This window comes from Empidonax traillii, unplaced genomic scaffold (genome assembly GCF_003031625.1).
Source record: "Empidonax traillii isolate 1590-97213 ecotype Southwest subspecies unplaced genomic scaffold, ASM303162v1 scaffold594:size396842, whole genome shotgun sequence".
NCBI lineage: Eukaryota > Metazoa > Chordata > Aves > Passeriformes > Tyrannidae > Empidonax > Empidonax traillii.
Window position 1 is genome coordinate 128,969 of NW_020955787.1, and position 27,757 is coordinate 156,725.

General features: G+C 40.8%; 1 protein-coding gene across 5 annotated transcripts in view; it reads left to right on the plus strand.

The window, feature by feature from the left end:
- Nucleotides 1-27,757, plus strand: part of PRKACB (protein kinase cAMP-activated catalytic subunit beta) — a 75,974-nt gene that overhangs the window by 7,339 nt on the left and 40,878 nt on the right. The window contains exon 1 of one of the 5 annotated variants that reach the window (XM_027898374.1): nucleotides 1,782-1,878. The exons of 3 other annotated variants lie outside the window; for them this stretch is intronic. In XM_027898374.1, the coding sequence (XP_027754175.1) occupies nucleotides 1,833-1,878 (46 nt within the window). In that variant the 5' untranslated portion in view covers nucleotides 1,782-1,832. Of the gene's footprint in view, nucleotides 1-1,781; nucleotides 1,879-27,757 lie in introns of those variants that run through there. One more of the 5 variants, XM_027898373.1, reaches the window with a different exon arrangement.

The window sequence follows — 27,757 nt, forward strand, 5'->3', positions numbered from 1 at the left end:
TGAGATATTTATTCAAACACTACAGAATCTCAGATTTCTATTTTTTTGTCATTGTATGAGTGATCAAGATGATGGATGACAAAAGTACCCTATCCTTTTCCCGTGCTTAACTTCTCCTCCTGGTACAGATCTGGCCATTGCCAACTACATGTCTTTCCTCAGCAGTGAATTCCCAGTTAATCACTGAACCTCTGGGTAAGTGCCCAAAGAACGCACAGATTCCAGCTTTGGCTAAATGAGTGCAGCTTCACCACCTCCAATGGTTTGTAGGTTATTTCCTCACTGTGTCTACATCTTGTTCTGATCTTCAAAGCAATAAAGACCTGGCTTCCTCAGAGACTGCTTCTTCAATCACAGAAGCACAGGCACTCCCCTGAAGCAAGTAGTATCACCCAGATCAGGATAATGCAAGTGTAAAGGTGAAGAAAATCAAGAGAAAGTCCCTTGACTGAAAAGTTCACTGATCAAACCTCAGCCTACGAAACATCAAGATAATTCTGGTAAGTGTTCCCGTAACTTTGCAGCTGTTATCCAGGCAGTTTGTACAGCTGTCAAGGTAGAGCCCCACGCTGGCTATATCTGCCCATGTTTACATGCAATGTACTCCACTGCACAGTCTCAGGAGACTGGAAAGTTCCTAGAAGTATCTGCTTTAGTGTGCATTAGTCTATGTGTATAAAATCCTGTCTTAGAGAATAAGGTAATTCAGTATTGGGCTGCGACAACATGTGCTTCACAGGCAAGCAGCCCACGGTGTTGGGAGAGGACAGCCCCTCTGTGAAGGATGGTAGCCGGGACGGCTGCTGCCACAGCAATTCCTGCAGCCTTGGGGAAAGAAGGCTGCCAGAATCGTGGGTATGACATACATTGTCCTGGCAGAATATATAATTTGTGATCCATAAGATTAGCACTTCTGCTCTCCACTCCCTTCACTTTAAGGCACATAAAATAGAGCCTTTTTTTTTGATAAGCATTTCCCTCCAGAGCTAAAACGCTCAAAGCGTTTCATATGGTAAATATATAAAGAGAGCTATCATCAACTTGAAAGTCACAATACCACTTGAAAATGCGTAGCTGTAGCTATTTATGATGGGTGGCAGCTAAAGGGGGGGAGGAAAAAAGATTTTTTTTCCTGGTAGCCCGCTTACTTTCTACTTTTTTTTTTTTCTATAGTCTGATGAGCCACGTAAAAACAGTCAGTGAACAGGCGGCAATTGCGAGTTCCCTCCCGCCCGCCCGCGGGGTGCGGGCCCCGGTGGTGTCCCCGGGGATGCTCGGGGGCGCGGGGCGGGCGGCGCGGCAGGGCCGCGGCCTCGCGGGGTCACCTTGGGCACGGCGGGCTCGCCCCCGCGGCGGCCCCGCGGGCGGGCCGGGCCTGCCCGGCGGCAGCGGGGGCGCTCCGGGGCCGCCGCCCGCCAGGCCCGGGATGCGGAGGCGGCCGGGGAGGCCGCGGGGCCCCGCGGGCCCTGCCCCCGCGAGGAGCCGCCGCCGGGCGGGGGGCACCGCCCGGAGCTCCCGCGGCCCCCAGCCCGGGCCGGCCGGGGCCGCCCCCGCCCGAGGCAGCGGCAGCGGCCGGGCCGTGGTCGGCGGCGCCCCCGCGGGCGGCGCAGCGGGAGGAGGCGCCGCCCCGGCCGTCATTTCCGCCGAGTGCGGGGCGGGGGAGGGGGCAGAGCGCTCGCCTCCTCCTCCGCGGCGGCCGGAGACACAGAGACCCAGCGCGGGGCCAGGGCAGCTCCGCCGCCGCCGCCGCCGCCGCGCCTGCGGGCCGCGCCGCCCCGCCAGCCGAGCCCGGCCCGGCCTCCGCCCGGCATCGCCCCCGCCCCGGCCCGGCCATGGGGAACGCCGCCACCGCCAAGAAGGGCAACGAGATCGAGAGCGGTGAGTGAGCGGGACCGGCCGCGGCCGCCGCCTCCGCCCGCCTCCTCCTCCCGGCGCCGCTCCCAGAGGAGGGCCCGGGGCCGGGCCCAGCGCGCCCGCCCCGCGCTGCCGCAGGCCCCGCGGCCTCGGCCGAGCTCCCCTCACGCCAGGCCCGGCCCCGGCCCGGCGCGGCCTGCGCGGGGAGCCCGCCCGGCCCTGGCCCCGGCCCTGGCCCTGGCCCTGGCCCTGGCCCTGGCCCTGGCCCTGGCCCTGGCCCTGCCGCGGGGGCTCGCGAAACCGGCGGGGCGGGCCGGGCCGAGGCCGCCCTGGGCGCGCGGCTGTCCCGCAGCAGGTGTCCCTGTCCGCGCCCGGCGGAGGAGGAGCCGCGGTGTCGGCGGGCAGGTGCCGGCGCCTCCGCCTGCCTCCAGCCTCCATCCTCGCCCCGGCCCGCTCGCTTTCCCCACCCCCGAACACACCCTGCCGGCGGGGGAGGCCTCTCGCCCGCCGCGCTCCGTCTGCGGCGGGAGGGTTTTCATCTCGCTGCGGGGAATGTAGGTCAGAAACTCGTGTGCCTGCCCGGATCGTGCAGCCCCGGTGACCCCGCGGCGCGGCCCCGGCCCCGGCCCCGGGCATGTTTACATGGCTCGGGAGCGCGCTGCGAGAGCGCTCGCTACGACGCTGCTCTCCTGAGCCCTGGGTAAAATGGAAGACAAAAGCATTGATCTGAACTCGCCATGGCAGGGAGCTTTATGCTGGTGTTTCTGTTCGTTTGTTGTGTTTGGTGTTTGGGTTTTTTTCCCCGTCGAAGTATTTCAGCATTACTTTAAATTATATAAAGTCGATTCGGTTGTTGGAAAAAAAATACCTAGACTCTGTTTTTAGTAAGATAATTTCCTCATTTTACCTCTGATGAAAAACTTTGGGTATGTTTGTGATGGATAAGAGAAAAGAGACGGAGAGCAGGCAGTTGTGCAAACTCAGTGTTCTGACAACAATACCCCTTGTTACTGGAAATTCCTTGGGCATTAAAATGGAAAAGAACTTTAAACATCCAAGTTACTTTTTTTTTTTATTTGTTTACTCTTTTTGTGTTTTGTGTTTACTGTTGAGGTCTGGGGTAGAAGCGGGTAACCCAATTTGCATAGATCAGTGCCTGCCCACAGCATTCCTCTGGCTTCCCAGGGATCTGCATGGGTGCCTCCAGCTGTGGGGCCAGGGGCTCTGCTTGACCGACCCAGTTCTGATATGGGGTTTTGTCTTATCTCACTGTTATAGAGTTCACGATCCAAGTATGTTATGAGTATTTGACCATTATTATTTAGGAGTTTGGGACTTTTTAATATATTTTTTATATATTTAGCTGAGTGCATTTTGACAGGAAGTATTTTAGCCTACCTCTAAAGATATGTGTGAAGAGAGAGGACGGATTGTTTGAAGTAACTATACTGCTATGAGTCTTGCAGTTAAATAACACAACATACAGTGTTTACTTCCATTTTAATTCTTTGCTCTTATTACCTAATAAGGGGCTTTTAAGTTGCAGAAGGAGTTTCTTTTTCAACTCCTCTCTCTCTCCCTTTGTTATAACAGAGCTTAAAAATGAATTGCTGCTACAGACATCAATCTCAGATGTTCAATTACTCAGTATATTTAGCAGCAAAAAGCTCTATAATGATACAACTTCTGTAAAGAGGAGAAAAAAATTGGTCATCAGTGACATACTGCTGGTAAAGACCACTTACTATGGAAGATCAATAATACACGAAGACTATACACACAATAAATTATTAGATGCAACGTTTGGTTTACTATCAGTAAGTGTTGATTGTAATTTATTCAAATGATACGTGGCAATTAAAAACTGAAGAAATAGGAAATGTGGTGGAGCTTTAATATTTCTGATGTATATTTGCCTTGTTGGGCCAGTTGTTCAGTTCAGCGTGTATTCCAGACTTCAGGACACTGAAAATGAAGTTGTTTTAAATGGTCATGGGAAAATATCCAGGTTTGAATTGTAAAGGTGATGTTATGCCCTTGATCCACACACAGAGGTTACGGTGTTGGGTGGATCAAGGACATGCTGAGGTCCCAGAAAGAACAATGAAGGGTAACACAGCTTCCACTGATAACTATAGTTACTAGTTCATCAAGTGTAATTTGAGACCTCTTTCACTGTCTGCCGTCAGCACAGTAAATGCTGTTCACCTCAGCATGGCCCTTATATTCTTCTTGTTTATTTTATCTTTTCGTGTATTATTCAAATGCCTTTAATACTTGTTACTTCACTCAGGCTATGAAGTGGAATAAAACCATTTGTATGTGAACACCAGTAGCAGACTGGAGCAAAAGTTTTGGAGTATTTCTAGGCAGAAGTTGTAGGTGAATGCAGTCTGACTGCTGGTGAAGTTCCTCAAGCTTAGCCACCAAAAGAGTGAATTGGGCTTGTGTGGCAGGGAGGGCAAGAGACTGGAAAGCTCCAGTGTAATCTGCTATGGCTTTCTTTCTATGCTCTTCTGCTCCAGGCTCTCCTGATATGCATTGGATTTTGATTTGGAGGATCAAAATTAAAAATTATCCCTTAGTAAAGAGAAGCTTAGGCATCTTAGGTTTTCCATGGGGCACAGCAACCTACAAATTCTCAGAGCCTTTTAGAAGAGTAGTACAAGTATCTGTCTTTTGAAATCTGAGGACAGAATTATCAGTTGCCATAAAAACCATTCTAAGTTTGATCCCTCATCTTAATATTCATTTAATTATTCACTTCATTGTTTGTTGGGTTTTTTTCAGCTGCTCAATTTACAGTAGTTGAGAACTTCTTTTGCGACCTAGAAGTTAAAAATGTCAACGTGTAGCAAATTACATTTTTTTAAAAAGGCCACCGAGAGTCTACCTTAGCTTGTTGCAATTAATACAGGAAAATGTTAGCTTAATTATCATTCATTATCTTGGAATTATTTGTTCAAGTAGCATGAAACATAACTACAACTCATGTCTTAGGTTTAAAAATGGTCACATAGTAACTTTTTAATTCAGTAAGTGAATCTGTTACTTTTAAGATCATTATTGATTTTACATGACAGAGAAATGTAACTTTGCTAGAACTACTTTCTGAAGTAGAATGAATGTCAGCCTAACAAATCGTATAGTTTGTAGAAAGTTTTGTGTGTGTTTTTCTTCAGATAAGTCAATATTACAGATTTTTAAAAGTAATGATGATGTATGACCCTGAGTTATTTGCCCCTTTAGATATGCAAGATAATGTCATACATGACAGCAAGGAGTTTGGCTATAAATTAATAATAATCTTCCTTGGTGTTTTGTTTGTGATTTTTGTTTGTGTTTTTTGTTGCTGTTGTTCCCTGCTGCCCCCTTCCCAGTTCCCCACTGTACCCCCACCTTCCTCCCCTCCCATTTCAGGAATACTTAGCCATGATAATGTCTGTTTCTGTGTAATCACCAAACTGGATTAGAGGCCTGGTGATTAGAATACACTCTTTGGTGACTGGAAGATTTGTGTGCTTTCTCTTATTCCAATAGATCTTGAAAATATACAGCCTTGGCTTCTGAGTTCTACTTGCTGGGATTCAGATGGCCCTTACTGTTCTTTCTGTAGCAATATGTGGTAGTAAATTGCTCTTAAAATGTACTTTAGAAGTAAACTACACAATTTTCAAAGCATAAAACTGTGTACGTATCTTCTTACCTGGTAGCCAGATCTCCAGCTTCCAGTGCATGAGGAATTTATTAATCCAACATGATTTTACTAACTTTGACTTCTGTGGTCTTTAAATAGCCCAGTACAGTGTGTGTGATGTGTATTCCGCATGTGAGTTTTATGTTCATTCACTCCTCCTCCTCCTCAGAGTGTTCCCACTACGGTATCTTCGGTATGACAGAGTTCCTATTATAGTCAACTCTTTCCTTTTTAACTCTTACAATCATTCTGCTCCTTTGAATTGTGTTTGACAGGAAAATGCAACCTTCTTCTTTTTCTTTTCCCGGTAGATTTTTAACCTCCGCAGGGTACATTTCTTAAGAATTGAGTTATTTTTTCTTATTTTTCATGTGCCTTCAGTGCAGGGTCATTCTGCTGTTTACTCATTAAGGACCAAAAGATGCCACAAATTTGTTTCTTTTAAAGACTGGATGAGGCAAGGCTATGTCACTGCTGACCTTGATTAGATTACAATCAGGAAGTAGAGGTGGAAAGCTCCATATCCATTGCTATCCCACGGTTGCTGATTCTCTGTCACTTTTCCAGAGACCCTTGTTTCAGTGGTTTTGATCAGGGTGTAGTTTTGTTCATGATAGCTTTTGGAGCCTTGTTTTCACATTTTAGAACATCAGCTATAGTATGTGTTGTATAAAGGGAAATTAACAGTATAGATTCTGCTGATGCTGGAATGGTCTGCATGGATAATATCTTTACAAAATGTATTTAAAGCTTCTTTCCCAATATTTCTGGGCTTATATTGTCTTCTTATTGCTCAGGTAGGTTTCAGCAAGAAGGAAGTCTGTCATATGAGTATCAGAAATAGTTGGAATTACTTGCTGAAGAAATATCTGAAAACTCCTTTGTTGTAGTCATCAATGTAAGGCTACCAATACGCACCATCTGAAAATTCTGCTTTGATTCAAAACAAGATACTTACCTACATCTTGGACTAGCAAAGAGAGAGGTTGTCACTCAATAAATTATAGCCACGTGGTAGCATAACAAAAGGTCAGAAGAACCTTCAAGTGATGAATTAGTTTGTGTTTAGGTGTTGTGGTTAGGCCTTTATTACAGGCTCAGACTGCTTTAAAGACAGAATATTTGAAATTATTTGACATTCCCTCGTTGCTGGGTGTCTTTAGTGTTTGTTCATTTACCCATATATCCACATATGTATAAATGACAGAATCAAAAGCAATATCTTGAAAAACACTCATATGTCTTCTATTTTTAGCAACAGTCCCTTTGTTGCTTAGCCTAATTAGGGCTATGCTGTAAAAATTACCCGTCTCATTGGTCCAGGGGGCAGAGTGTGGACAGAGCAGGACATGAGGCTGGAACACTGCAGGTTACAGTGTGGCAGGGACCACCCTGCCAGGGCAGAGGGCTGTGCCTACCCCACGCCAGGCTGCCAGGAAGCCTCCAGTTAGTGAAGTTCTTCTCTAACTGACATGTCTCTCCTTCGGACAGAGCTGTGGAAAGGCTTTTGGACAGCTGTCAGATTTTGTGCTTTGCCTGCATCTTTACCAGAGATCATGGAGGACTTGTTTGTCCAGAAGCTTTTTTTTTTTTTCTAAACTACAGCAGTTGGTTTAATAAATAAATTGCTCCTGCTATACTGCAGTTGAGTTCTAGATCAGATCTGAGTAGACTGTAATTTTTTAATCAGTGCTTCTAGCATTTAAGCTTGCAGTGTTTTCTGTATTAGGAACCTTAAGTCAGTGGGGATTTTCCTTATAAACTTCTGAAAAATTTAGTGCTTGAACTTGGTAAAGAGTCAAGCTCTCAAGCTGTGTCTTCATTGCAGGTGCAAAATGCTATTTCACAGGCATTTCTTTTAGCTGCACTTCTGCTTTTCTGTCCCCTGCCACTTGTTTTCTTGCCTCTGTGCCCTCAAGTGTGCTGGAGCAACTATTTGAGACAACAAGGTGAACTGAATTTGAGATTGATCTAGGTTAAAAATAACCCTGCAGAAAAGGGAAAGCAGAAAGGACTTTAGTTAACCTGGGTCAGCTTCCCGATCCAGTTCACCTCAGCTACGCCAGCAGTTGTAACTGTGCAGGTGGGTTACGGCTCAGAGGAGAGACTGGACAGCAGGCACTGAGCAGGGGCTGCCTGACCTGCAGCTGTCGCCAGGAGAGCTGTGCTGCAGTGCTTGCAGGCTGTGCTGCAAGTATTTTCCTACCGTACCACTTTCTACAACGTGAGGTAGAAGTGCTTCCTGAGGAATGGGAAAGTAGCAGTGGAGTTGTGAGGAGGTAAGTGAAGTGAGAAATGTGTTGTCTTAGAGTTGCGAAACTAGAAGACAAAATCAGTTTGTTTCCTTTTTTTTTTTTTCTTTTCCTGCTGTTGTCTGGAAAAGATTACACGCATTTCTCTGATTATATTTATTTGTGTTATCCTGGTGTTCATGAGTTAGGACCCCATTTTGTTTGTAGAAACACAACAGGATTTGTTCCCTGAAGCCCCTGTGTTCTGATTTGGAAAATAAGGGGAATCCAAACAGATGGGAAATACAAGATGAAAAGGAGACTTAGTCTGTGTAGCAGGAGAACTGGGATCCAGCACTTTAGAGGGTATGCAACACAGGGAGCTAAAAGAAAGATACTGGGGTAACCCTGCCTGTGGTGTTGGGAATGAGCAGTGGTAAACAACAGCCTTTTAGTGCTCATCTTGGCTTTTCTCTTTGGCACCTGACTTGCTGTTTCTTCAGCATCTCAGCAGAATAGCGTCCGCTAAGAGTAAGGTTTCACAAAACAGCTGAGGCCATCTGGTGACTTGCACTGTTGAAAAATCCATTTTTATTCCGAGACCCTTCATGGGTCACAATTCACGTGTTTTTCCAGTCCATTGTAAAGCTGTTTTACATAGGCAGAGAACTATGTGGGTTTTATCTCTTTGGTTTATCCATAGTTATTTTGCACGGCAAATCAGTTCACTGAGGTGTCAGATGGCAAGAGACAGATTCAAAGGAGGCACTGAAAGCACTGTTGACAATGAAATGGTCAGGTGGCAAGAAAAATGAGTGTATTTTCTTAGCGCTGAGCACTTTAAGACCTCACTCTGCTAACTCCTTGGAAAAATGATTACTCCAAACTGCACTTTCTCATCCGTCTTTGTTCATATAATGAATTACTTCAAGACTTCAATTTTTCAGGAAGAGGTGTTAGCACCTAGCAGTTGGACATTTAGAGCTATGTGAAGATAGAGAAAAATAGAGAAAAAAAGTTGCTTGTTTCTGTCTCTGTAATTATCGGGTGGATTTGTAAGAAAATAACATTTTAGAAGAGAGTTTTTTGTTTTATTTTTCATTTTGTATTTAGCTTCTCTTTTTTTGCCAATTTGATATTCAAACCAAGTACCCAAGTTTTTATTTCTTCCATTAAACTCTTTTCTCCTTTTCCCTGCCCAGAGGGAAAAGGGGCTTGCTGGTTTTGCATAGAATGAGTTCTGCTATGTAGTCTGTGATATACATGTAGTAAGGGTTAGGCTAACTGCTTAGTATTCTGCCATGCAGTAATGATGTGGAAACACCTTGTTGTTTTGGTTTGGGGCATTTATTATGTTTTGTGGGGCTTTATTAATGGCCACAATTTTTGTGACTTGAGAATAAACAACCAGTTCCTTACATTGGATATCATTTGTCTGTAGTTCTGAGCAATAGTTTTGTGCATTTTAGAAAATCTTTTCAGAAGATCAGGGATTCATGTTAGAGCCAAATGGGTGTCCAGGTTCTGTGAAAGCATAAGTCTTTTCTGTGACATAACTGTTCTCTACCAGGGAAAGACTGATGAGCGTTTTTGAGCCGAATTGTCCCCTGAGGAAGGGCAGAGAGGTGCTGTTCTACCTTGCACTGACTGTTTCTTCAGAGAGATATGGTATCTCTGTGATAGATAACACTGAATAGCAACATATCTTACCTGTGATATTAAAACAAGAGACGCAGAAAATCCTCCTCCAACACACAGCTAGATGAATGAACATCTGATCTGTCGGGTGATTTGTAAAGGTAAGCATTAGTTCTGTTACTCCTCTGCCTCTTGTTAATTTGTACCCTTTTGTTAAAATACTGTAATATTTAAACAGAGGACATCAGGAACTTTTTGTATATTTTCTTTCATTCAGGTTAAGCTGCTTCCAGGAAGTATGTTCTCATGAACCAACTGCACTTGCTGCTAACACTTGTCTGTAAACCTGCAGACATCCACAGCTGCTGTGTGGCTCAAGAAATTAAAACAAAGGAAAGCGCATTTCTAGCACAAAGATGGAAACTTGAAAGATAGGAAAGATTGTTACTTTGTCTGTGCCCAGAATCTGTTTGCTTTTCCCCTCTCATGAAATGACATAATTAAGGTATATGTACTCCAGTACATCAGCAGGTGTATTGTAATAGTAATTAAGGCTAGTTTTGACTACTATAACATGAGGCAGTTTGAAGTTCTTTGTCTTGTAGCAGGTAGCAGTAACAGGTGTATATGTAAATTGTGATTGTTGAGCATGTGATAACCTAGCCTGATTTTGCACAGGGCAAAAATATGACTTAACTGCACCAAAATCTGTCATTAAGATGAAGTTTTTAATGCAAACTACCTGTATTCAAGTATTTTATTAACTGATCCGTAGATTAATGTGGGAGAGGGAGGTTTTAATCAGGGTTTGTCATTGAAAAATGGGGTAGGTGCTGAGAGGGAGAGGAAAGGCATTACATAGCTAAAATCATGCCAAGCCCATCTCATGAAAGGAGGTGTTTTCATTGACCTGGTTGAGGACTATTTTATGTTGGGCAGTTTTTAAACCTTTAATGCTTCAGTTGTACATTTGCTTCTTGTGAAGACTTGTTTAGTTGGAATTGGGGGTCTCAGTGAAATCGAGGGCTGTGCATGCACTGCAGGTCCCAGCTCTGGGAGGCTGCTTGGGCAGCTGTGGGTTAAGCACTGTAAAGCTGTGTAGACTGCGACGGTGCAACCCATGGTCAAGCTGGATCCTCTCTGAAAAATCTCTGTTTTACTGGTATGTGTTTATGTGGACTGAACTTCAGAGTTCAATGATGTGCTAGATCATTTAGCTTAATTTAATGGCGTATATGCATATAAAATTGCAAAACAAGTAAGTTTTGCAGTTTGTTTAAGTATACAGCAGCTTCATGGGATGTGGAACTGCCTGGGACCTTGAGGGTGTGTTGTGCTTTGTAGTGGTTCTTAGGTGTCTCCTGGTTCTTTTGCAAATTAGCAAATTTTTTTTCCTCTTTCCTGAGGACTAATGATCCTATGCAAAACCGACACAAAACAAAATTAGCTTCAGTTTGTCACATGAAATGTGATAGTACCTAAGGAAAAGTCCCATTTCTATCTAAATTTGGCCAGCTGTTAAGACATGCTTTCTGTGAAGATGGATCTTTTGCTTCTACTTACATGATTATCTAACTGCTAATTTAATATTCAAATGCAGAATGTATTTCATTTGCATTTTAACTTAGGGGTTTTTATATTGAACTCTAAGGTAGGACATTCTTGAACTTTAAATGAATGTGTTCAGTCTGTTTTTTTCCCCTCCTGTTTTCGTTGTTAAGCACCATTTATTGCTGTTTGTTGGTGACAAGCATCCAACACCTCACATCTCAGGTGAGCGGTCAGAAAAAGGTTGGCAAGGATGGAATGATGTCCATGTGAAGGATTATTTTGTAATTGCTGTTTAAGTGACCTCTCTTTTCCGGAATAGTTAGAGGACGGGATCTGTAAAACTGTGTGGCGTGAGAAGTGTTCAGTGCTTGCTTCTTGCATTTGCTAAGCAGCTGCTTTGAGTCACTGCTTCTGTTGGCTTTTTCCTTAGGAACAGATACTAATTTATTCCTAATAAAACATTAGAGCCCTCCTTGTGAATGAGAAACTACAGAGAAAGAGGATGGAGCAAAACCAGGCAACAATTGATAAAAGGAGTGTGGGTCAAGAAATGTAAAAGCAGAGAGCCACAGGGAGCAATAAGTGGAGTATGGTCTGAGTCTTGTCCATGTTCTCCTATCTCAGAAAAGGGAGCTGATAAATGCTGGCCAGAGATGCTCTGCCCAAGGAGGTCAAAGTAAATACCACAGGTGTCAGGACATCCTGAAAAGCTTCTTCCACCTAATTGCAGCTTGATCAGAGCAGTGGAATTGATGAAGAGATTCTGCACGGTGTAGAGCCTTGGAGGGGAAATGTATAAAAAAAAGATGAGCCAAGAGCATCTTAATAAGAGGTTTTTGAGAAACTGGAGTAAGGGTTGCCATTTGCCCCATCTGGGCCATGACACACGTGTGTTCCACCTTATTCAGAGGGAACTGGGTCTCAGGACCAGGAGCAGCATTATGGATGTGCTCATATCTCCTGGCTGGGCTCTGGATTTAGCCCAGAGTACAAGCTGGTCCACCTGGCATCGTGCCTCTTCTGATGGTAGGAGATGCCATCCCCTGCTGTCTAGGCAGGGCAAATGGTGAGAAAGTGAAGTACGAGGGCACAGTGGAATTTTCCAAGAGGAGTTGTGAAGATGAATTGGATGCCATGAAGCCTGCGGAAATACTGCATGGAAAAGGCGTGTGTATCTCAGGACAACAATCTTCTGCTGGTGTTACACTTCCCTCAGTCCTGTAGTCAGGAGTTAGCTTTGCTGCAGAGGTAGCACTGCAGGTCAGGGCACTGGTGAGCACCTTCATGCCAGGTGCCCAAAGCTCCAATCTGTATTTTTGTTCTGCCACAGGTGCCAAGTATGCTTGGCATGTTCTCTAGTTTAACCCACTTGTGCTTATTTGGGGGGATTGGTGTTTTTTGGTTTTGATTTGGCTACTGTTAGGACCAAATTTTTGCCTTCTTAAATTGTAACAACTTGAAGGACCAGATATATATCTGCTTGTAGGTCATCTTTCAAAACTGTTCTAATTTTGCTGTCCTTACTAACATACTTGAGCAGAACAATTAGCTGGGAGTACTTTTTAAACAGCACGGTATTTTAGTACTTCACGTAGCAGTCCTCTAAGTTCAGATCTAAATTATCCAATACTGTGACAGTTAAGCCATGTTTAGACCACAAAACCACCCCAGTGAGTACAGACATCTATAAAAATGAAATACTTCGTTTGTTGTGGTTACATATTGTTTCCTATCAGAGCATACTGCAAAGTTCTTGCTGCTGCAGCAGACGTGTAGTTCTAATTCAGATAACACTCCTCCAAATACACAAAGAAACAAGAACCCCTCCCAAACAATAACAGATGTCAGCAGCATCTGCAATTTAATCTTTCATGAGAGAATGTGCTCTGCCGTGTGATGAAATGCCCGAAAAAATTTAATGCTTCCTTTCATTCAATAGTTTTTGATGTAATCACAAACAGGGAGATGTAGTGTTTCACCCTATTCTTGGAGTGCAAGCCAGTGGGCTCTTGTCAGCAAGGAGGTGAAGGTCCCAAAGAGGAGAAACATTGAGACATGTCAGCGATTTCTTTTTAACACATAACACTGCTGTGCTGCTGTATTTTGGAAGAGAAAAAATACTCCTCAAGCTATAATGCTATTACTGATACTTATATAATTACTAAATAGTTAATAGGGACTAATTATACTGTTTCCTAATTTTCATACATCTTCCTTCTTCAGTATTACTACTACTTTGACTTAGAAAACTGCCAGTATTGTGGCTTATGCCCATATAGTGAACATATTCCATCTTTGTCAACTGAAGCATACGTTTTCCCCAAACTCAGTATCTTCTTTGTTATTAAATGTACATTCAACAAAAAAATCAAAAGTGTTTTTCCTCTAACTCTTGCTCTCTTGAGGCTACCCAGCTACAGTCACACCACTTTAGAGAAATCAGATTCTCACCATGGCTTTATTTCATAAAAATGTGCCTGATCTCTCTCTATTCTCTCCTCCCTAACTTGCAGTCCCTTTTTATAAACCTCTCTAGTGCTGCACACGTATCAATCTCAAGCTGAACAGACTTGCTCTGCTCAGCCTCCCTGTACCATGTCACAGAATCACAGAACACTGGCTTGGAAGGGACTGTGAGGATCATCTGCTCCGGTCTTTCTCGGCAAAAGCACACGTTGGAGAAGATGGCCCAGCACCAGTCGAACCTCAGAAGTGTCCTACTGTTGAAGAGTCCCCCAGTTCCCTGTGGGAATTGTTCTAATGGCTGATAGTGCTCATTGTGAAAAATGTTCCTCGTGTCCAAGGGGGCTGCACGTGCAAGGCTTGCACTTACATGGTTTCCACACTGAACATCTACTGCTCTTGTTTCCTCAGCCACTGTTCTGGGCTGGTCCTCTGAACAAGACTGGCAGCAGAACAAGTTTGTATGTATTAGTGGAAATGAATGAGTCAATTTAGCTGGTGGAGAAAATTATAGTGTTCTGAATAGAAGTGTGGAAAATCAGCCAACTACTATTTTCTGTTCAGAATTATTTTCACACAAAGAAAGGCAGAACTACTACAAGTTATCTTCTGAAAGAAGGGACAGTAGGGCTATGAACTTTATTTTCACTTTAAATGAAAAATGCATCCTGCAGAAAATCAGTATCTTCACCATTAAGTGGAAAATTTAGTTCAACTGCAGAAAAGGTGAATGAAAGAGATGCCTTCATTTTTCTTGTCAAAGGTCATACTAAATTTGCTGTGCTTATACCTGTAGCCTCACTGTATCATTTAGGCTAACCCCAGTACTGGATTCTTTCACATCTCATCGTGCTGCTGCACAGTTCTACCCATCTCTTCTTCCTCCTGTTACTCCCTACTCATATGCTGTATCTAAAATGAGTGTGTATGTATTAGTCATCTTTCAGTTTTATTTGTCCTAACGAATACGTGAGTACATTCTGGAGCAATTAAAAATATGAAGAGGAAGGCTAGTGATCTTTGTCAAACTTTGTCAGAATAAATTGTGCTCTGATGACCATGAGGGTAATCACATTTAACGGAACTAAAATGATACAAAAACTGTTTTGGTCTCAATTGTAAGTAAAAATGGGACAACTTTTGCTGATAGTATTTGAGAATGGCATGGTGATGCATATCATTACAAAGTCAGTCAGCAGCATCTCTGGTTCAAGAGAAGGCTTCAAAGAGTCCCCCAAATTAAAAACTATCTTATGTTAACATATCTAAAAACTGAGATCAATACCACACAGCACTAGTGCTTTCTCCTTGCCTTCAGTGAAACGTTTAAGTGTGTTTTCTTCAACGGCAAAATCCGCTTGCAACAGCGTTTCACCCTTGTTCCACATCCCTCCTTTTTATCAGCCCAACACAAGGTGGGGCAGTGTTTTGAGCGAGGTCCATGAAAATAAGGGTTAAAGCAGCCAGGCCAGGTGGGGACAAAGGTCTTAACTATTTTGGTGGCACTTCAGAGCAGTCCTTGAACAGCTGTATCAGCACGGGAGGAGCAGCAAATTGTAGCTCTGAGCAGAGCAGCAGGGGCGGTGAGGGCAGGGTTTTTTCAAGTCAGCTTTACTGCCAAAGAAAATGTAAGTACTCCACAAGCAGCAAGTAGAAGATTGTTTCATAATTACAGCCTCAAACCTCAAGCTGGAGACAGTACAAACATCTTTGGGGTTTTTTTTTTTTCAAAAAACATCATACCAGCAGAAATCAGGTTCTACTCTGAAAACTCTTGCCCACCAGACGCTATAAAATCGCTTCTGAAAGAGGTCCTGAAAAAAACCACTTTAAGCAACAGTAAGAAGTAATTGGGGCTACAGCTGCTTTAGAAATTCGACCAGATCATCATACAACACTGTCCTAGGGTTGAAAGGCACAACAGTTATTTGGCCAGATTATGTTCTGTGTTTTTGCCATCAATTATTTAGCATAATTTTTTTCTTTAATAAACAATATAGTTTCAAACATCTGCTTAAAAAGAGAAAACACAAAACCAAAACCAAACCTCACCACCACAAAATCCCAACTCTTCTGAAGGGAACAACTTCATAATACCACTTTAGATCCTGCAAACAGCAAGCTTCTAAAGAGACACCATCCATTAAACAAACCAAACCAAACCTGAGCAAACAACCCTCCCTCCATGTCATCATGATTTTTCAGGTTAGAGAAAGTGCGGAGAAGGATAACAGTTTTATTACAACAAATATAATTATGTTCTAGGCAATATCGTTGTTTGTAAACATTTTATTGTATTTTGACAAATATGATGTTGGTGAGTGACACATTGGAGTTGAAGTTAGAAAAATGGGAAGAAATGGTAGCTAATATATCAACAGTTGCATCTTAAAGCCTTCATGTATTAGTAATTTAAAATTCTGTAATATACATGAATAGTCTGTAGAGTTATGTGAGATATAACAGGAAATCAGGTATCAGTTTTACCTTTTTACAAGTAAATGCACAAAAGAGTAGAGATGATGGTCGGTTCTTGTTCCATTCACATCTTTGTCACCAATTTTGATAAAGCGGCCAAAATAAGAAGCTGTTTCAAGGGAAAGTTTTTTAATATGTTGTGGTTTGGTGGTGGTTTCTTTTTGTTGTTTGTTTGTTTGTTTGTTTGTTTGTTTTTTAGCAGGTGTATTTGATTTATTTATATAAAAGGGAATAAAGTGTATTTGAAATATTTATCCTCGTAGGGAATTTTTTTATTTTTTCGTTTAGGTCTCAGTGTGTGTGGGTCACACTGCTATTCCAAACACAGCAGTTTTGATCTGAAGATAATGTATGTAACATCCTTGTAAATAGGCCATAAATAATTCGCAGTCTGCTGGTGGTGGTGTGGTAGTTGTATTTTGAATTTGGACGTCTGGTTAAGGATAGAAAAAATTGTACATTTATGGTCAAAGTTGAATTTTTTGAAGTGTCATGAATAGGTAAGGAATTTGCTTTTCTTCTGTTGTTCTATTGGCACTTGTTCATGCTAGCATGGTACAACTGACTTGTGTCTTACCTCTTAACAAAAGCATTTTTAAGAAGACTTTGACTTCAGGAAACTGATAATCTTTTTACAGTGAAATCTGATATTCTGATCTTCTGTTAGACAACAGAAGTAAAGCATTTTCATTAATTCAAGCTACCTGTTTCAGTATTACTTGGGATTTATTAACAAAGAGAATATATCTTAGGAACAGATTAGTTTATGAGGATCAACACAGTTCGTCTTAATTCAGTGTTTCTATTTTAGCACATTCAGCAACGTAAAAGATGTATCTTCTTCATCCAAGAGTGTTTTCTGTTACTTTCTTTCCACTGAATTATTTTAATGACAAGCACTACTAGGATTCTCATGAAAAGAAAATACTTTGAATTGGGGTTGTGGCTTTACTGCCAACATGTGTTTGTATACCATGTCCCTGTCTCCTTTTGTCTTCTCAATTCTGGTACAGCCAAGATTGTCAGTCATTCTTACTAAACTGTACCTGTTACAGTGCAGTTTAGAAATCCTGCACCTGTTCAGGTAATCAGGAAGACATTTCCACTTTTACAAAAGAAAACGGATACGTACATCTTGTTGAAACAGGATGACATTGGGTGCTTTTTAACACTTTGTATTTCAAGAAGATACTTTTATATTTCAGGATAATAATGTTGCTTTAAATAGTAAATGGTGCAGTCTATTGCAGATTAAAAACTATGCATTTTTGTATTTTGAGCTACTAGATATTAGTTAAAATTTGCTTAGCTTAGAGTAAAGATTACATTATTTCAGTGTGATTTTCAGTGTCTTTATTTGGTAAGAGTAGGATTACTCAAACCCTTTTTAAGCTGCCTCTTACTATCCCATTTGTGACATTATGGGTTGGATGAATTTTTAGTGAAAGTGAAGGATGGAAATGGAACTTTCCTGTTCTTACTAAATAAAAGAAAAAAAACCCATCAAAATTCAAAGCAGTCAAATTAATGCTTTCAAATTAAAAAGCCAGGCAGCACACTGGTGAAGTATTTTGGGAAGGAGAACTGTAGCACAAGTGTACGGTTGTATCGTGTGGTAAAGGTGTGTGTGTGTGTTTCTGAGGGGAGTTGAAGACACAGCGAGAAAGCCCCAGGGAGAATTTGAGCAAACAGTGGAACACAGCCTGTGAAAAACATAGCAAGGTATTTTTTGACTGAGCAAAATGTTCTGGCTTATTATTTCTATCAACAGGCTGAGATGGGAATTTTCAACTGATATGTCATTTTCCTTCCCTGGGCACTTAAATACAAATATATGCTTTCTCTATAGAAACAACTTCTCAAAGCTTGTGATCGGAGGCCACCAGATAGTGTGTCAGTTCATATTGCAAGACTGATGCTTTCTTGCTGCTAAGAAAGTTTGCAATTCTTACATAAATTTATAGGCTTTAAAAAAAATGCTGGTGCAACTTTTCCAATTCTGTCAGACCTTTATTTTCCATAGTAAAGAGTCAGCTTAAAAAGTGAATTTTTATGGCTGTATAACTCTGATAATAATTGAAGGATTCGTTGCCTGGTCTAATTAAAATCAGTCTCATGGAGGGGAGAGGGGAAGGGTTTTATTGAGGAATTGAAGTTTTATTCCTATGTGTTCTAGCGATTCCTCTTAAGCTTCTTTCAGATGCAATTATCGTGCACACACCCTTTGTGTTTTTTATTGCACCTTTTTTCCGAGCTGTCTATCTAGGTCAGTTTTATCTCTCTATTATGGTGTTACTGTAATTGGAATCTGTACAATAGTGTATGCACACACATCTCTTCAAATTATTTTCTATTGAAGGTCTATGTGAAAGTTACTTTATTTGTTACCAAAAGTTTACCAATGCAGTGGGTCAAGAATAAAGTAAAACCTGAATTTCCTCCCTGCTTATTTTCTTATTATTCTAATAACTTTATTTCTTGTTCTTTATGAAATAAGCACCCACATACCATTTGATCATCATGGGGATAAAGAGCCAGCAGTACCTGCAGGTGAAAATAGTATGTTTTAAGTAACCTGTCCCAGAGCAAGGCTGGTGTCTCCTCCAGGGTGGTATTGAGTAACCTTCAGCAGCAGTGTGTCCAGTGTGTCCCGGTGCTGCTGGAGGCCGCTTTGTCCTGCTCCCAGACTTGTGTAGATCTTTCCATCCTACACAAAGGAGCACAACAGATGCACTTCCTTCACTGCCCAATCCCAAATGAGTGCCAGGGTAGTTCAGTACTGTTCTGCAGGAGGTACCAGTCTGTGGAGTAATGAATACGTGACTGCATCTCTTGTAAAAAGAAAAAAGTGTAAAAGATCATGCAGGGGTTACTAAAAAGATGCTAGTCCTGGCTTTTTTAATGCCCTTGAATACCAAAATATGAAATATAAATTATATCTTTAAAACATAGTTTTCTATTTAAGTTACGTCGACTTGTTTATACAGTTTGATTGCAAATGTCTTTCTCTGAAAAGGCAGTAACTTTCACTAGTCAGTCTTTATTCAGAAACATTCGTAATTAGTATGACAGTAGGTCAATAGGCAGTTTAGTTCACTTTATCCAGTGTCAGTTGAATTTCTGGTTATTTTTAGAATGTACAATGAAGTTAAGAGGTAATATAGTAGCTTTTTCAGTGGCAAAACTTGTAGCTTGTATGTTTTTATGTTCAAGTTAGAGGAATTTTATTTAAAATTTTGAGAAGACATCAGCTTGGATTGATATTACATCAAGTGTAACAAAGACAATTTGGGTTCCTGAGAAAGGGAATAGGTCCTGGTGCTAAGCCTTCATTCTCTGCGACTCTTAGAGAGTTCTTTTTTCTAAACTGAAAAGAACACCTAAAAACCCTGTTAAAAGCCCACCTGGCTGTGTTTTGTGGGAAATATGTCAGTCTGCAGTGTCACAGTATGGGAATTGCTTGGAGATACTGTTTGAGTCTTATCCGAGGTCAAAGCACAGTATTTGTTGACCTTCCTAGTATGCTTGATGCACTGAAAATCTGGGCTGTTCAACTTGGGAGTCATATGATTGTCTAAATCCTTTCTTCGCATTCGCAGTGTTCCAGAAAAACAAGGCAGAGGCAATTCAATCAGGCTTAGCAGGACTGGAGCTTTTAACCATTTCTGAATTTCTTTTAGGGCAAATGTCGCTTCTGGGAAAACCATTAGCTTTTAAAATTACTTGGCACTATTAAGCGCCTTTCATCTGAAAACTGGCAACTAACTGCAGATATTTATTAAACAATTAACTCTTTAGAAGACCTAGGCATACAGCAATATAGTGAAGTGACTTCTTACAATTACCATAGGCTTATAGTAACACTTCTAGTAACTTAAAAAAAAAAATGTGTATATTCGTTTTTTGCCAGTCATGCATTTTAATTGGCAAGTCTGTTACAGAGAGAAAGCTATACCTTATTTTATGGCAATTAGTATATCAATTTACTTCACATTCTAAAAGTGCTTATTAATTTTAGCTCAAAATAGATCAAATGTACTACATGTGACTGCTGTATCATAATACTACTTATCTATTTTTAAATCTAAATGGACTCTGGGAAAGTACTTTGCAAACTTTTGGCTTCTGTTGCAGAGGAGGTTTCCTATGTGTTCCTGGATAAAGTGCCTCGTAATGGAGTCCTGTAGTATCCACTGGTCTTTCTGGCCGTGTTTTAAGCTTTTATGTGTGTCAGGTGAATTGTGTAAATCCTTTTTCAAAATGAGCAAGCTGGGGAAACTCCATCTGCTTCATTTCAGTCCAGAAAATGTCCAGCTATTGCAAAAGAAAATGGGATGTATGCTGAAAGTCATGAGTTCAGAATCATATTAATGGTATTTTGTTTTGTAAATGTTTTTTCTGTGAACTTACATTCAACGCCAAAGAAATAATTATTGTTTTCTTGTGTGTTAAGTTTACAAGCTTTTCAAAACTTATTGGCTCTTATTAAAATATATCAACTATTGGATAGCAGACAGTCTTCACCTTTCTTACTCTGCAGTCATGGAGTCGTGGCTCAAATGTTATGGATAAGTTAATATTTATTTTGTAATGGTCAGTTGGGATCTCTTTATCCCCACTGCATGTGGTCCAGGTTAAATGTTAGAACTTTTCTATCAGGATTTCACCTCACCAGATGATCGTACTTGTGAAAATGGATAAAGTGAGAGTTGCCAAGGCAGTGAAGAATTTTAGTGTTTTCTAGGTTGAAGGCTGCTGTAAAATACAACAGCTAAATCTAAGGAGAGCAGATGAAATGCTGCTAAACTGGTTGGTTCCATGGTTCCATCGGAGCATTCAGTGGTGGTGGATGCTGATTGTAGCTTGGGTTTTGAGCAGAAATATGTGTAGTTGTCACTTGCAGTAATTCAGAGGAGAGTTAAAGACAAAAATAACAATGGCAATCAGCACCATGGAGATATCATAAAAGAATATTAATTGTCTGAACTGCATCATAAATTGGGATCCAGGGGAGTACCCTTGGGTAGCAAACACTGACAAATGCAGTCCACAATAGACTGGGGATGTTTTGTTGCTCAGCTATGATCCAGTAGCAGTAGTGCTGTGTGGGTTTCCTGAAGTCACTTCATGCTGCAGTCTTGGCTCTGGCTGAGGAGACAGCACGCCAAGGTCAGATTTTTTAAATTTATTTCATGCGAAGACATCAACATATTAGTGATACTGCAGCCACCAAGTTTTACAACTTGAACATCTTCATCGGTGTCTGTAGCAGTATCAGGTACAAATAAAGGAGGACAGCAAAACAGATTTAGCTGCCATTAGTGTTGGAGTTCATTTTCTCAGTGTGCCTGAAGTGTATCTGTAGTTCGGTATTCGTATTTGAGTCAGCTGTTTCCAAGTCAGAAGTTGCTAAAATATTGAAGAATATTAAAGAAGTGGGTGTTTTGTCTTTCATTTATGCCCAGTCTGCAGTCAGTAACTAAATTAGGTTTTCCTTCAGATTGAAAACTGAAATGAAGAAAAGTTGAGATAATGAGATTGTGTTAAATCAGTTTTTGGCCTTTGACCTTCTAAAATTAATGTCTAAAACAGAATTAAGTGTGGAATTTTATATAGACGTGGAGTATTGTCCTTAAATGGCTGAAGAATTGGGGTAGTGAGGGGTTAGGCTATTTTCTTCTCCATCAACAGGATGGAGAATAGGCCAGACCTCTTTCTATCTGGAAGAACATTGCCTGTACTATGCTCTTGGTGGCTTGCATTGTACAACATATATATATATATTTTAATAATGAGAGAATAAAACTGTTTTAATTGTTTGAGATAATACTGATTGAAGGTACCTTTTCTTGCTCCCTAACTTAGCCTCAAACTTGGGTTTTGCCTGCTCGGATGCAGAGCCCTCCTCCTGTCCTTCCTGAACTCTTTGGATCAGCTGTACCTCTGCCTTGTGGCAGCTCCCTAGTGCAGTCTTGCATCAGGACTCAATTCCTTGCCTATTAGCCCTTCCTCTGCTTTTTTTCTCCCTTTTCTCCCCCCAGTTCTGTTGCGAAATTCTAATTTTTGATTGAGGGTTGGCGACATTCTGGTGTATTCCAACATTATGTTCCCCATGTTTGTGTCATAGTTGTTCCTGAAGTGGACAATTAATGGCAGAGAGCAGTGTTTTAATGTTGGGTTTTAGCGGCTCAGTAATTACTTGTAAGCAAAGCAGCAAGCCTGGTTTCCTCTAGCATTCATATTTCAGCCTGTTGTATCAATGATTAATCTCAAAGTTGCTGGTGTGAATATTACTATCATACCTTTAAAAGATCTGTTTCACTCAACATGTTTTCTTAAGAGGCTCTAATTTGGGGTTTATTGAATATAGGACATAAATCAGACCTTATTAAATGTGTCCTTTTTTCTTTATACTACTGATTCTCTTAGTTGTGATATGTCAGCCAATTTAAATTGTTTACTGTCAGAAGTCTGATGTTAATCCATCTTCTTGACTGATACTAAAAAAATATAACAACAATGTTTGAACTCGAGGGTGCCAATTTAAGCGTATGAAACACCAAAATAAGTCTTATTTTTAATTTAAACAAAAACCGGTCAATTTTATTTGAAATTGGTTCCATGTATATGACTTAGTTTTCTATTGAATTTCAGGCTACCAATTATTTTTAAACGACATAAATTAATGAGAACAGATGGAATGTATCATTAGAAATTTTGGCATATTGAGCAGTCAGGCTGAACTGAAAAATACCTAAAAATATAATATATGTGACAAAATTATATCAAAGAGTTATTTACAAAAGCAGGGGTGCAAAAGGATGCTTTGAAGAAAGGCAGAGGGAAGAGCAGAGCTCAGCCCCCTCTGCACGCTGTACAAGCTGGGAGGAAGTGGCGTGGTGTCTCCATAACTGTATCTCTGCATGGGAATTCACTCCCATAAGGGATTGAAACAAATCATTTCAGTAAAGACTGACCAAATGAGTGGAAGGAGGAGAGAGATTCTGCTTTTCAAAATCACTGCATAACGTATATTTATATAATGTATATGGTGTTTGGAATTAAAATATTTACCATGAGGCATAAATTGCATTTTTTTAATAGTATAGAGAAGAATTTGTCTTTGTAGAAAATGAGAAGAGTTAAAAGTTCATGCTATGTTTGTTGCCCTACTATTTTCAAATCTATTGTAGGTGACTTGCCAGCATTTTATTATCAGGGTTGTTAGTTATGGTTTTGTTTGGAGTTCTACTGAAAGTATTCTTTTCTTATCTGTGTTCTTTGAGCTGGTTTCTTTAAGCAGAACAAAATTTGTACCCAGGATATCAGCCTTTCTTTTCTTTTTCTTAGAGTGAGTATATACGTACCCACTTTCCTTAGAAAGTTGTGTTTCAGCATGAATGGCTATGAGGGTGCAAGTTTTCCAGCAATGCACAAAGCTTTGATCTTCTAGCTGGAGTTGTTGTAATTAAGGAGTAAGAGAAACTGGTTTGAGTTTAGATGTCTAAAGCTTTTCTGTGTAGGCTGTGTAGAGTGTTAGGAAGGAGCTCAATAAGCTACATCCAAGTGAATGCATATGAAAGAAGCATAAGAGGTGTAAACTAGTTTGGGATCCTATATTTGCTTTTGGGCAATTTGCCAAGTCTTTGTTGTTAATTCTATGAAATAATAGATTGAAGAACTATGTACAGTTTTAAATGCCACAGCCTCAGTGGAGGGTGGTGATGAGCATTAATGAGGTGCTTTTGATAAAGACTTTTCTTGAATCTGAAGTAGTGCTGTAGCTTTTCGATTATGAGAATGTGCTGTTCCTAGAGTTCATGTCCTGGAGTCCTAGGGTTATCCTACAAAAAGCAGGGAGATAAGATGGCTTTGGAGCCTGACCTCTGTCTGGTGTATTTTTACTGGGTTCAGGACACTGTTCCATAGGAGCTGGTGCTGCCCCCAGACCCCTCCAGCTGCTGGTGGATGTTACACAGAGTTACTGAAGTGCTCATCATTATTGGAGTATGGATTACTGTTTATTTAATCTGCTCTTAATTACCTCGTGGGCAGAGGTCTTAATGAGCACATACCTGAAGATAATAAGTGTACAGGGATGTAGTTAATCCAGTAATTGTGACAAGTGAATCTTCAAAAAGGACAGAAGGTGAACAGGTTATAAAATCTTCTAGTGCTGCTTTTGTTTTTGCTAAGGAAAGAGCAGCAACATTTGAGTTAATTAATTTCCTTCATAGTCACCTTCTGCCTATTTCCTCCTTTCTCTTCCTACCTATCTTTCTATATATGCATTTTAGCCCTAGGATGTCTTTGGCACCTTGATAGGTTCCGAATTGGATCATTAAGGACTAAACAGTAATATTTTGAGTTGTTTTCCAGGATGTATCTATTCATTCTGGCCTCTGAAAAGTTCTGTAAGAAACTGTATTCAGTGTGCCTAAATAGTATTTTACTTTGCTGAATATAGTAGGGGTTGCATAGATTTAAGATGTGCCTGAAGAGGTAATTCAAGTGTAGATTTCAGACTGAGTGGAACATAGAATCACACTCAACATGAAGTCCCAAAAGCCATTCATCTTCAGAACTTGGCCATGTTTGACATCCTGGATGCCCAACAAACCTCCAGGAACTGGGCAGAGTTGCATTAGACAAATATTAGTTTTGTTAGCCTTGCACAACTTCTCAGAGAAATTAGGTATCAGCAGTGTTTTCAAACACTACAATAAGAATTAATTTGCCTTATCTGGCTGACAAATCAGTTGATATTTTCTTCTGAAAGTATCGGCTTCAGAGGCAGAGGAGCAGAAATGTCAGAGTAGGTCACCTAGTAATATGTAAGCAGTCATTTCCACTTCAGATAAGTATTCATTTAGGCTTTCATTTCTGTGTAATTTAGGTATGGGCTTTTTTGAATCGTGTAAGAAAGATGAGGACAGGCCTCAGTTGTTGCAATTACTAAGTTCATTATTTTGATATTTTGCTTAAATGGGATGCCATGTTTTTCCTTCCACCCACCCCCCCAAGAGTGGAGGAAGGTGGATCTTATAGTGGAAATAAGTTTAGAAAAAATTGCCCTGTGTATTGCAACTGGTACCTCATTTTGTCAGTTTTCTTGGGTAGAGTTTAACGTGAGAGGAATTGGAAGAAAACCAGAACCTTCCCACATGCCTTGTGACTCCCAGAAATAACAAGCTCTGTATTGAGCTTGTTAGGGAGAATTATGAGCATCTGAGACTGGCTCAAAGTGAAACATGTTTGCTCTTCCAGTAGGAAGAAACGAAGCCTCTGCCTGGTTACAAACTTCTAAGCACTTTTCTCAAAATGATTCAAATAAACTAAGATAAGAAACTCAAGAGATAACATGTCTTCCAGCTCTGCTGAATTAGAGGGGTTTTTACTTCCCAGAAATTAGAAGGACCTGCAAGAGGCTATCATGAGATAGACTCCAAAACTTCGCCTTTATTTTGGAGTAATCATGATTAGGATGGCCTGTGCTATGACGTGACTGCTACAGGATTAAGGATAACATTGGCAGCTATCAGCAGGAACTCCCCAAATGGTAAAGACTACAAGGATGTGTTCTCCTGGAGTGCAGTCTGCAGTGCAGGTGTGCACTGTGTGCACAGTGCTGGGGAAAGCTCTCGTGGGAATCCTTGTTCAGGAGGGTGTGGGGTTGACTGTCAGTGCTCTGAGGTGACTGCTGTGAGAAGCTGCTTTTAGCGGCAATTCACAGTATGAAATAGTGATTTTCAGAATGCGTGGTTAATTATTCTTTGCTCCTACTTCTCTGCAGAGAAAATTAAAGGAAAATACAATTGCAACTAATGGACATTCTTGTATCTAATTAAAAAATAACTTGAATATTTCCTGTGGTTTACCTGTCAGTTAAAAGTTTATATTACATTACATTTGGTTTAAAATTATTTCTTAATTTAAATATTGTCGAACAGTGGAAAAGTTTATTTTTTGTGAAATCCAATCAAGTGAGCTCCCTTACAGCTAGTCAGCATAATGAAAACCTGCTTATTAGAAGGAAAATATTTGGTTTTTAAACCAAGTGTAGAATTGTCAAACTTCTTGGAATAAAGATGTATGTATTATCAGGCACTGATTTTTGCACTAAAAATGAGCAAAAATTTTATGTTCAGCACAACTTGTAACTTATTCTCTGTAAGCTGGTGAAGGAGTCACTAGTTTCTTTTGATCTTATTAAAAAAAATCTTTGATCATTTTGCTTTGAAAGTGAAAATACAATCGAAAGGTTGAGGCTGCTTGAGGATACAGTATTAAGGCATTATATCTTTGTGGACATTGCCATGGGAATTGTTTGACTTCGTTCAGAGAATTACAAGGAGTGGGGTATTTTATGCATAAAAAAAGAAGACAGGAAATACTGTTCACTTCCTCTTGTAGAATTTCTCTCCTGTAAAGTGTTCTCTGCTTTCCTGTGTTTTTAAACAAATATAAGAATAAATTAAATATATTTGTGGTCATGTGTTTCTCTCATTCTTAGTAAGTGTAAGAGTGTAAGATAGATTTTCTGGCCATTCTACCCGTCCAAACTTTGGTTGTTTTGACCTTTATTGTAAATAAAGGGAAATGCCTAAGGATGCCATGGACTGAGAAATAAATGCCTGTTGCTTACTGATAGCTGGAAAACAATTTCATAAATAGCAAAAGGGAAATGTTTCTTTTTTTCTTTTAACTTGGTAATTTTTTTCTGTTATATCCAAATATAAATACAAGTTAAGAATATATTCAGACTGCTAGTAAATAAATTCACCTTAAGTGAAACAAACTGGATATTATTTATTAATTAAAACCCATCACAGACAATGGGAGAAAAGTAAGATCTGTGCACTTTGCTGCTGCCTCACTAAGAAAAATAGCCAGTAATTAGGATGTTGGTGTGTGAATTATTTCCCCTCTAAAAAATCTGATATATTTAGTTGTGTTTATACAACATATTACACATGAATGACTGAGTACTTTGAAAATTTAGTGTTCAGTATTACAGTTTCTGTACCTCACACTTTGTTTGGTCTTAAACCAGCAGATGGCATTTGTTATTTCATTTAAGTGCAAACTAACATAAATTTTGTAAACACGGTGTAATTAACTTCAGTATCTAGAGAAATCTTGCTGTCTGAGCTGTACTTCTGATGCCTCTGCTCTCATGCAAGTTCCTGTAATTGAGATTGTGCTCACTTAGCCCAGTGTGCATTAGCAGCATATAGCAAACCTCCAAACACCCTCTTACACATTCCACAGCCTCTTTCTTGTCTTGTGGCCAGCAGCATCCTCTCTGCTTACCAGGGCCTTCCTGCCAGTTTCCCACTGCAGCTGCTGTGGGGACAGTGCTTTAGTCACTGCACTGTTCTGTGGACTGTCTGAAGCTGAGCAGGGTGGGAGCAGTGGGGGAGTAGGATGCTCTCTGGGATAGCCTGTAGTCTGTGGGTGAGGCGTACGGGGTCTGTGTGTAGTGGTGTGATCATCTCTACAGCACATGGTCAAGTGTTTTGTGCTTTTGTACATAAAGACCATATTTATGAAAGCCACTACTGTATTCTAGTTTGCATTCTGTACTCTTCCAGTTGAGTTACTTTGGGTTTGCTTTCTTTCTTATTTGGATATTTTTTTAATTGAACCTAAGTGCTTGTGGTGGTTTTAATCTAGGCCTTCCCTGGTTACCAGTTTGTAACCAAGGAAGGGGCAGTGTTCCCAGTATTCCATACGATTTTTACGTAAATCGTGGTATAAATAAGAAGGAAGGGGAAGCCTTTGTCCTTCTTCTCTTCCGCCGGAGTTGGGGAACAGTGGGTCCCTGCGTTGGTCTCGCTTATCT